Here is an 11,466-nt window from a genome sequence, read left to right as displayed (position 1 = left end):
AAAAGCCTTCAATACTTATTTTTATGATAATATAAAGGAAAATTGTGTTCATTTTGTATTGTTGCATGGTTAAATATTGTAAAGGCGCTCTGTGAATGCTGTGTATGTCATTACAACTGTTATATTTTAGTATTATGTAAATTGAGTTGTGCATTGTAATGTTATGAGTTCACTTACATAAATGATTTGTATGTTATTGGAACTTTTACATACTAGTATTATGTAAATTGTGTTGTGGATTGTAATACATGTCATTAATTAACCTACAGAGATGTTTTGGAGGCTTTGACCACTGGCAGCAGCCTCAGAAGACCTCTCTCTGAGGCTGAGTATTTCTTCATGTCAAACACGTCCAGCTCCTTTTCTGAAGACAGTAAGATGAAGGCCAGAGCTGAACACTGAGCAGGGGAGAGAGATTTTCCAGAGAGACTTCCTGATGTCAGGGACTGTTGGATCTCCTCCACTAGGGAACGGTCGTTAAGCTCATCCAGACACTGGAACAGATTGAGAATTCCCTCTGGAGGGAGATCTTCACTTATCTTCTCCTGGATGTAACTGACGGTTTCCTGATTGGCCAGTGAGCTTCTTCCTCTCTGTCCCAGCAGATCTCGTATGAGAATCTGATTGGTCTCCAGATAGAGGCCCAGGAGGAAGCGGAGGAACAAGTCCAGGTGTCCGTTCTCACTCTGTAAGGCCTTTTCCACTGCACTCCGGCCGAGGAGGTGAAGTAGAGATTTTTTGCTCAAGAGATTCATTTTTCTTTCCTTTTTTTCTGAGAGCAGATCCACGCCAGTGTTTATGTATGACTGGAAGACATGAAGGGCTGCCAGAAACTCCTGGAGGCTCAGATGGACAAAGCAGAACACCTTGTCCTGGTAAAGCCAACACTCCTCTTTAAAGATTTCGGTGAACACTCCTGAGTACACTGAGGCCGCTCTGATATCGATGTCACACTCTGCCAGGTCTGCCTCGTAGAAGATAAGGTTGCCTTTCTCCAGCTGGTTAAAAGCCAGTTTTCCCAGAGAAAGGATGATCTCCCTGTTCTCTGGCATCCCACAATACTTTCTGTCCCCCTGTATGGTCTGAACCCTCAGGAAGTGGATGTACATCTGAGTCATGGTTTTGGGGGTCCCCTCTCTTGTCTGGGATGTTTTGAAGAAGTCCTCCAGAACTGAAGCAGTGATCCAACAGAAGACTGGGATTTGACACATGATGTGGAGGCTTCGTGATTTCTTGACGTGGGAGATGATTTTGCTGGCCAGCTTCTCGTCTTTAAATCTCTTCCTGAAGTACTCGTCCTTCTGTGAATCGGTGAACCCTCTCACCTCTGTCACCATGCCAACACACTCAGCAGGGATCTGATTGGCTGCAGCAGGGCGTGTGGTTATCCAGATGCGAGCGGAGGGAAGCAGGTCGCCCCTGATGAGGTTGGTCAGCAGCACGTCCACCGAGGTGGACTTTGTGACATCAGTCCAGATCGGGTTGTTCTGGAAGTCCAGAGGAAGTCGACACTCATCCAGTCCATCCAAGATGAAGACAAATTGAAACCAGTCGAATTGGCAGATTCCTGGTTCTTTGATCTCAATAAAGTAGTGATGAAGAAGTTCCACCAAGCTAAACTCTTTCCCTTTCAGTAAATTCAGCTCTCTGAAAGTGAAGGGAATTATGATGTGTATGTCCTGGTTGGTTTTGCCTTCGGCCCAGTCCAGAGTGAACTTGTGTGTTAAGACGGTTTTACCAATGCCGGCAACTCCAGTTGTCATCATTGTTCTGATTGGTTGAACTTGTCCAGGTAAGGCTTTAAAGATGTCTTCACATCGGATTGGTGTTTCCTCCTTGGCTGGTTTCCTGGAAGCTGTTTCAATCAGTCTGACTTCATGTTCCATGCTGAACTCTCCACTACCTCTCTCTGTGATGAAGAGCTCTGTGTAGATGTCATTCAGAGGTGTCGGATCCCCTGCATCAGCGACTCCCTCAGACACACACCTGAACTTCTCCAGTAGATGAGAGCAGACTTTTTGTTGCCACACGGCAGCGTCAGTTTCTAAATGAGAAAACAACAATAGACATCCATGAGTGGATTGTAACCTTAATGACGATGTTCATTATTTCTGGTTGTGCATTCTATAGATACAATATTTCAGGATCAATTTACTATTCCCACAATCATGGTTGGTGTGAGGACAGGAATATTTCAATGATTCTTTCCATGTTTCTTATAACTTGCTTAGTAGTGGTATCGTTGTGTGTCAGTCAACCACCACCCAACCTAGCTGTGTTCTATAATCAGAGATGGGTTAGGTGGTGGTTCTATAGGTGGAGCTAGGCTGGGTGGTGGTATAAACGATTGAAGCACAAATCTGTTTTCCAGTGGTTCTTGTATGCGGCTCAATGTGTGGATTCACATTATACAAAGTTATACAAGTTAGTTATACAAGCTACCACGCTGCCTTGTATTTGTATCAGGTTCTCACGTTCTCACCTAAAACAAACAGAACCGTAGTCCAGGTCCAGCGACCAGGGTTTGTCTGGTTGCTTCAAATGAGCACTGACACCACCCCCGGCAGGGCAGAGAGCCCCCTGAATGTAAGAATCAGACTCTCCCTCTCATTACTGCCCTCTTTGGCCACTAAGTGAACTGCAGCCGGCTTGCGCCCCTGACTGCAGAGCACTGGAGTCTGAGCTCCGTGGGCTGGGACAAGAACATAGTAAAGTAATGTGAATTTAAGTAAACATAAAGGCACTAATTATGGTCGGGATGGTTTAGGACAGTGGTTTTCAAACTGTGGGGCGCGCCCCCCCAGAGTTCTTCAGGGAGGGCGCGACGTGAGAAAAAAATAAACCCGAAAAAAAACCTGATGGTCGATGATTCAAATCATCAGTCGTACTTCAACTGTAGAAGTAACATAACTAAATACATTTTCAACCGTTTATCTTCGTTCAAACCATTTAACAAATCTACACACTTGTATCTTCAATAATATTGAAACAGATTTCGATATCATTTAAGATTTCTTCAGAATCACAGTTTTAGTTTCATACCGCTTCGTTTTCAGCTGTTTTCATTGAAGACGTCAGCCCATTCTGATACTCCTACTTCTAGACATCGTAACTCATTCCTTTTTCAACTGTTTACCATCGTTCAAACCATTAAACAAATCTACACACTTGTATCTTCAATACTATCCAAACGGAATTTTGATAGCATTTATACTTTTTTCAGAGTCACAGTTTTAGTTTCAAACCGGCATCGTTTTCAGTTGCTTATAATAATTTAGGTCACCATAAAAACGCCGGTAAACAAACCCCGCCGAATAGTCGAATCTCTGGACTGAAAAGGCAGATCTGATTCGACTCAGAAAATTCAGAGTCGGGGACAGCCCTTGAAAATAATATTGCTGGCTAACTAAAAATATGTTTCAAATGTTTGAAAATTATGATCAGAGATGTTTAAAATGTGTAAAATAATTTAAATAGCTTTAAAAACACTGGTATTTAGAAGTTTTTTTTTGGGGGGGGGGGGGGGGGCTCAGCTGACATTTTTTCTCTGAGGGGGGGCTCACTCTCTCACACTTTGAAAACCCCTGGTTTAGGAGGTAGAGCGGAAGGTTGCTAGTTCGAGTGTCAAGGTGTCCCTGGGAAAGACGCTCCTGACTAGCTGCCTGTCATCCTGCGTTTGTGCCGATCGCCCAGATGGATCCGGCATTTTCGGTGCCTGAAAACAAACTTTTTTTTAATACAGCCCCTTGGTAAATTTAATTGCTAACAGTACATTAAGAAGTATTTTATGCTCAATCGACAAGGTTTAAAACCTGCTTTTTCCTCCTCGACTTTATGTTTGGCTGTGTGATGTCCACCACACCAGTCTGTTTGCTCATCTTTTCAATCAAAGCTTAAAATGGGGTATATGCCCACAGGTTTGGAAGGAAGTCAAGATATACCATTACCTAAAAATGCAAAAAACAAGCTCACTGGTGCTTACAGTCGCCCTACAAGCATTTTGCGAGTTCTGGCAAAAATCATGGAGAAAATTGTCTTTAATCAAATACAGTGTTACTTTTCTGAAAATGGTTTGAATACAGACCTGCAGCATGCGTACAAAAAACCGACTCAGAAAACCGATTGCTTAATTGATATTGACAACAAAAAACTGGTGGGATCTGTATTGATACATTTCAGTGTGGCATTTGATGTTGTTGATCACGGACTATTGCTAGAAAAACTTCCTTGCTACGGTTTATCATCCTTGGCGGTGACCTGGATAGAGAGCTTTTTATCCAGAAGATCACAGAGAGTTTTTTTTATTGGTAGTATTTCTAATTCTAAACAAGTACAGTCTGGAATACCACAAGGGAGCTGCCTTGGGCCGCTACTGTTCACAATCTTTACAAATGACTTACCACTGGTCTTGAACAGGGCCAATGTGTCCATGTATGCTGACAACATAACATTATATGTGTCAGCTATCACTGTGGAAGATTTGTCTGCAATTCTGAATAAAGAGTTTCAACTAGTATCCGACTGAGTCAAGAATAACAGAATGGTCTTAAACATCTCAAAGACAAAATGCATTGTATTAGGCTTACAATATATGTTAAAACTAAATCCAAAACTCAATTTATCAATGAACGGGATACAAATTGAGCAGGTGGAATAAACAAAGCTGCTTGGTGTCACATTGGACAGTCATCGGTCATGGTCTACTCGTATAAACGACATAACCAAGAACATGGGTAGGGGTCTATCGATAATCAGGAGATGTGCAGGGTTATTAACATCGGCCTCTGTGGTCCAGGTTATCCAGGCACTGGTTCTGTCCCATCTTGACTATTGTCCTGCTGTGTGGTCGAGGGCAGCAAAAAAGGACTTGAGAAAACTACAACTTGTCCAAAATACAGCGGCGCGTCTGGCACTTCAGTGTAGAAATAGGACTAATATTTTACGTATGCATGAATGCCTTGTCTTGGTTCATGGTATAACAAAGACTGCTAGCTAGTCTCACTTTATTTTTTAGGGGCATTTGTGATAGCAACAAACCTAATTGTTTGTACAAATTAATTCATTAAACCAGTAATGGACAAAACTACTCTACCAGGCAGGTGGTAATGGAACGTTTTATAGTGCCCATGCCTAAATGTAATGCGATCAAATAAACAGTTATGTACAGAGCAATGGCAATATGGAACACTTTACCTCACACAATCATAGATATTAAGGCTAGAATACACTTTAAAGGTCCCATGACATGAAAATCTCAATTTATGAGGTTTTCTAACATAAATATGAGTTCCCCTAGCCTGCCTATGGTCCCCCAGTGGCTACAACTTGCGTTTGGTGTAAAACGAGCACTAGCTGTTCTGCTCGCCTTTGAAAAAACGGAGGCTCAAGCGCGCTGATTTGGAATGTCTGTATTTAGGACGTCACCAAGAATCTCAGCTCCTCCCCTTACTCTGCCTGGCCCGCCCAGAGACGTTGGCCCGCCAATGAGACTCGACCGTGCGAGCACCACATGTGTGTGTGTGAATACACACACTGTAACGCAAGTGTTTCGTGTCGGTTCTTTGACGTGTCTTGTATTTCCACAACGAGACTGTTGTGGGGGTTATCTGAGCCATGGTTGAGAAGGAATTGGGGGAAAGGAACTTTGGCTTTGACTCGCTGAAGTACATGAACTGCGACATGCCGCCGGTTGCCGCGAGGCACCATCGCCCGGCAGCGGGCAGCCGGCAGCGTGCGGTTCAGTCGACTTCAGGTTGATGTGAAAGTGGAAGAACCAGAGACGTCGCAGAACCCGACAAAGTCGTTTGTGATTCATAATATTGTCTGGAGGCGCACTCAGCTTTTGGCCGTGATAATATGTATTAGGGGTGTAACGGTACACGTATTTGTACCGAACCGTCACGGTACAGGCACTTCGGTGCGGTTACAGAGGTGGACCGCGGTTCGTAAATGTGGCGTACATAGCGCTAATATGGTGAATGTAAAGGCTTGTTTTGCAATACGGAATTTAAAACTTGAAGTCGGAGTTCCACCCGGACCGTTTAGCCAAAGTAATGTAGCGACCCTGGGACAGTTAAATAGTTTGTGTGTTATGTGTTGCATTATATTTCGTTGTCCGTTATGCCAGTTGTTCTATGTGCATGTATTGTAATGTTCTTGTCAATCAGCGTGGGGGCGAATCATTAGGTCAGCTGGGGGAGGGCTTTGGAAGAACAGGAGGGTGGGGGCCTGCACGCGAGTGAGACCGTGTTGGGGGTTGACGGGGTAACCAGGGTTTGTTTTGGGTCGGTTTTCTGCCGTTGGTTATGACGTTACGGGTTTCAGTGACCTGGTTTTGGTTCATTAAAACTACCTTCAACTACTAATGACTCGACATCATTATGTCACCGGCGAGGTCACTACAATGGTGTCAGAAGTGAAACTATTATTTTATTTTTTTTCTCGGTCCTGCTGTGCTCGGCGAGTCGGCTACTCCGACTCCGTAATCCCTTCAGCAGCTCTCCGTCGGGATGTCGGATACGCAATGCAATTGGCCGCCCGATCTATCTTATACAGTATGTATGTTACAAACCATTTAAGCAGTGTTGTAAATACACTTCCAAACCTTTTCAAATCTTATTTGGTTTTTTATTGGTCCTGGTGCAAAGTAAACAATGTACAAAGTAATTAAGGTACAAAGTCAAACCGAAGAAGTGATTCAGGAAATGATTTTGTTAGAGGACCAATCACAGCCCTTGCCGTCTCCGTTGCGTCGACCAATAGGTCCATGGTTTCGACGCATAGTTAAAAATATTGGATGTGCACGTAAGCTACGGAGAGGGTCTCCGACAGGCTGTCCGGCTATGGATAGGGCTCCCTGTGTCTACTTACAGCACTTTAACATGCACACGCATTTGAAAAGGCGCCATCCAGGTGTTACTATCACAGTTTCTGTGGCAAAAAAAAGCGAGCTGTACAAACCCAGCTCACTGGGAATTCAGAAACTGAAATGCCATAACAAAGTTTATTGGTGTTTTCATTGCTGCTTTTTTTTTTTTTTTAATTCCCCTTAACTATTAACCGTACCGTATCGTACCGTATCGTGACTTAAAAACCGATGGTACGTACCGAACCGTGACTTTTGTGTACCGTTACACCCCTAATATGTATTATATGAAATAGATATCTATGTATTATATGATATTATTTAGATATAGAGCTCCAGGACTGTAACGCAAGTGTTGTACACTTCCTTGTTATTTGGATTACCGTTCTGCTTTTGGTGTTATAGCGCATAACACGTCGGACTCTCGTCTCTGGTATTTCTACAACAAGACTCGTATTGGGGGTTATCTCAGCCAAGGTTGAGAATGAATTGGGGGGAAGGAACTTTGGCTTTGACTCCCTCAAGAACATGAACCACGAGGGAGTCAAGGCCAAAGTTCCTTCCCCCCAATTCCTTCTCAACCATGGCTCAGATAACCCCCACAACAGTCTTGTTGTGGAAATACAAGACACGTCAATGAACCGACAAGAAACACTTGCGTTACAGTGTCTACTTCACATTGATGTGGACGTTGAAGAACCAGGAACGTCGGAGAACCCAACGCGGTCATTTGAGATTCATAATATCGGCTCACACAGCTTTTGGCCGTGATAATATATATTATATGATATAGATATCTGTGTAGGCTATATGATAATATTTAGATATAGAGCTCCAGGACTCCCGTGTGTTCTAGAATATTTACAGAACACGGCTAAAGGCTGTGTGCGCCTCGCCATTGCGATACATCCACTGTACACAGAGCGCATGGTACCGTGGCTGCAAGCTGCTCAGGGCCACACCCCCACCCTCCTCCTTGACCCGCCTCACTCCTCCTCATTTGCATTATAGCTAGAGACACCAAAACAGCGCATTTGGGGGAAGCTCAATGTGCGACTGGCTCGGAGTGGCTGTAACTCTGCACCACGGCTGAATTTCGGGAACGTCTTTGAATACTGTGTTAGTTGCCCACTAATACCTATATTAAAGAATACATAAAATAGCATGTCATGGGACCTTTAAGAAACAGCTCAAAATCCATTTTAATAATAATTAGTGCTGTCAATTAAACGCGTTATTAACGGCGTTAACGCAAACCAATTTTAACAGCGTTAATTATGATTTTTTTGGCGTTAATTTTTTTGTTTTTTTTTAGCATTTGGCTCAAAACAAAGAAGCAGTAGACTGACTGCTATGTTCAATGTTTGTATGTTCACCGTTTAATTGCACTATAGGCTTTTTTTTTGTATCGTCCTGTTTTGATCAGTATATGCCAATGTTGTTATCAATAAAAAAACATTTGCACAAGGCAAGCCAATGCGCTTCTCCATGTTGATAAGAGCACTAAAATGAGAAAAATCAATGGGACAAAGAAATCAAGGTATATTTAGCATGGAAAAAAATAATCGTGAGTTAACTATGACATGTGATTAATCGCGATTAAATATTTTAGTCGCTTGACAGCACTAATAATGATACATAAATAAAAAAAATAAAAAAAAGTTTATTTTGACTTTTCAATATAAGTGTGCAGATTATGTGATTTTAGTGGAGTGCTGCTATGAAACATCATACTTGCCCTCTCTATGATGTAATAATTGTACATGTTTTTTTTTTTTTTTTTCTGTTCTCTTTCATTCTTTATCCTGTTTTCATGTATTGTTGATTCATTGTATGTTTGTCTTGTTAAATGTGGACCCCAGGAAGAGTAGCTGTTGCCAAGTGCAATGGCTAATGGGGATCCTAATAAACTAAACTAAACTATCTCCCTCTATGGCGTGCCTCCTCTGTTCCTCCTCCTTACCATCAACATCCTCCATCTGCTCCTCAATCTGCTCCTCCTCCTCCTTCTCCTCCTCCTCGCTCTGGCTCTCTGAGCATGGGAAGAGTTCCCCCACATTAGAACGATTCAGGGGCAATCCATCGACCTGAAACCCCCACCATGATCCCTATGTATCTTTATCATACCATTAACCTGACACCCCCACCATGATCCCTATGTATCTGGATCATACCATTAACCTGACACCTTCACTAACCCTACATATCTGGCTCAAACCAATACAACTGCAAGAGGAAAGATTATTCCACGTAGAAAGGTAAGACATTTGGAAATCTCCCATGGTCTAATTAATAATAAATGCAATTGTCTTATCACTCAAAAATAGGACACGCCTTCTTGAATGTTTTTAAGAATAAGAGTCTCTTACTGCTCCTCAGTGCCTCAGCCAGTTCCTCCTGGTTCATCTCCATCAGGCAGAGCTGTGCGATGTCCACCACTCCCTCTATGGCGCGCCTCCTCTGCTCCTCCTTCTTTCCATCCTCCTCCTCCTCCAGCTCCTCCCTCGGGCTCTCTGAGCATTGTGGGTAATCTGGGAAGTGATCCCTCCAGAGCTTCTTCAGCTCCTTGTCGAGGAAAGTATGTGCGTTCTCCTCAGCCCTCTGGAACAGAAGAAACATCAAGGAGAACTTTACTCTGAACTCACTGAGGACATCAGAAGCATTGTTGATCTGAAGAGGGAAGCCTGGAGACTATTAGCACCACTATAAGAGATGCTCTCTAATGTTCCTGTAGAGCTAAAGTCAAACGTCTTGGTGGACATTTACACACCTTGATCAGCTCGGTTTGATGCTGCTGAACAGACTTAGCACGGGTGACCTTTGACCTCTGCTGGTGTCTGTGAAGAACACACAGAGATATACACAATCTAGTGTATCTCTCCTGACTGGTAAACATCAGTACCAGTAGAGACTGATAACAACCAACTGGTCTGTTTTCAACGTCTGTTTGAAACTCCTACCTCCCCTCTCCGGAGGGCCGTCCATCTTTAAGGTCAGGACAATGATCCATAGACCAGTCACTCTTCATGGAGACACAGCTGGGTCCAGGGGAGTCTGCTCTCTGCTGCTGGACTCTTCTAGAACAGCAAGAAGATTTTGTACATGGTTACAACTACTAGTACAGTCTGGCAACAACGACTGGGGTGTTGACATCTCCATGGTTCAGAACCAGTTGGTCTTGAATCCAAGCTGGCTGTGTCGTGAAAATGACACTCGGCATGGAGCAATTCATTTGTCACTTTTTTGCACATTTTGTCATACCTGCACGTGTCATAGCAACCATCTCTGCATATGGAGTCTTTAGGTAAAAAAACTGTTGCAATCCTGGTTGCATGACATGACATTCATGGTTAGATGGTTAGTGTGAGTTAGCCCCTACCCTACCTCTCCTCTCTGGAGGGGCGTCCGTCTTTAAGCCCAGGAGGATGATCCATGGAGCGGTCACTCTTCATGGAGACACTGCTGGGTGTAGGGGAGTCTGCTCTCTGCTGCTGCTCTGGGCTTTAACACACACACACACACACACACACACACACACACACACACACACACACACACACACACACACACACACACACACACACACACACACACAGCTTTTACTCAGACTAATGATGGAGTCATGATGCATCACTGCTGAGCTCTGAGATGGACAACAGTCACAGACAGAGAGATCCTCTTCTTACCTCTTAGCTTTGCTCCGGCGGCCATGTTCCCCAGACAGAGTGGTCTTAGAGGTAGGACCCTCCTCCTCTCTCTCCTCATCCATAGTAGACTGGAGACCTGGACACAAACACAACTCATCCATCACTTCAATTGCCTTTTGAACTTTAGCTGTTTATTGAGAGAGAAGATCATTGAGACTGCGTCACACTAAAGCATTATGGACGTCATAGACCATCAATATGAACCCCACAACATAACCACACTGCCCTCACTACAGTACAGATGTGTACAGCAGATGACAGATGAATAATTAAACACCTTGGAGACTGTAACTGTGCTTAAACTACAACACAAAAAAGATATACAATAGACTTAAAATAAATGCATTGCGGTACAATTAAAAGAAAATAATGTTACTTTCATGCCCTCATCCCCAGATGGTTGCGCAACACCGATCTAAATATTCTCAATATGCAGTAGGCCTAGGCCATAACATTACAATATTTCAGGGATGCAAGCCAAGACAATCAGTCTATATCTATAGCCTACATGACAACCCCCCCCCCCCCACACACACACACACACACACACACACACACACACACACACACACACACACACACACGAGCACACACACACACACACACACACACACACACACACACACACACACACACACACACACACACACACACACACACACACACACACACACACACACACACACACACACAATTAAAGCACACTCATAAAGCAACACTGACATAGGAGCCTGCATTGGCTTAAGTTGTTGGGATCCACGTTATTTTATAACAGGGAGAGGCAAACATGACAATAATTGTCACCTTTCTGGCAGAAGAACAATCAACTGAATAAATGCCAGGTATGTAGCATATCAGCGACGGGCACACAATCAGTGCACTTGCAAATGAGAG

The 11,466-nt window shown here is 43.5% G+C and overlaps 1 protein-coding gene across 1 annotated transcript; it reads right to left on the bottom strand.

Moving 5' to 3' along the window:
• Positions 1 to 260: 260 nt before the first annotated feature.
• Positions 261 to 10,317, bottom strand: LOC115538883 (NLR family CARD domain-containing protein 3-like). Its single transcript, XM_030350110.1, has 5 exons — positions 10,250 to 10,317; positions 9,636 to 9,702; positions 9,511 to 9,535; positions 8,829 to 8,897; positions 261 to 2,044 (listed from the first exon to the last, which is right to left on the bottom strand). Exons 1-5 carry the CDS (start codon positions 10,315 to 10,317, stop codon positions 264 to 266), a joined length of 2,010 nt encoding a protein of 669 aa, XP_030205970.1. The 3' UTR covers positions 261 to 263.
• Between the last annotated feature and the right edge of the window lie 1,149 nt (positions 10,318 to 11,466).

This window comes from Gadus morhua, unplaced genomic scaffold (assembly GCF_902167405.1).
Source record: "Gadus morhua unplaced genomic scaffold, gadMor3.0, whole genome shotgun sequence".
NCBI classification, from domain to species: domain Eukaryota; kingdom Metazoa; phylum Chordata; class Actinopteri; order Gadiformes; family Gadidae; genus Gadus; species Gadus morhua.
Note: the sequence above shows the minus strand (reverse complement) of the source record. Positions and strands in the feature narration are given on the sequence as shown.

Excerpts from the sequence above, each read along its gene's own strand:
- LOC115538883 (XM_030350110.1), bottom strand. The coding sequence starts at position 10,317 with ATGAAGAGTGACCGCTCCATGGATCATCCTCCTGGGCTTAAAGACGGA. Across the intron at positions 8,898-9,510 it reads CAATGCTTCTGATGTCCTCA|AGAGCCAGAGCGAGGAGGAG; the intron begins GTGAGTTCAGAG and ends TCCCATGCTCAG. Across the intron at positions 2,045-8,828 it reads GCAGATGGAGGATGTTGATG|AAACTGACGCTGCCGTGTGG; the intron begins GTAAGGAGGAGG and ends TTTCTCATTTAG.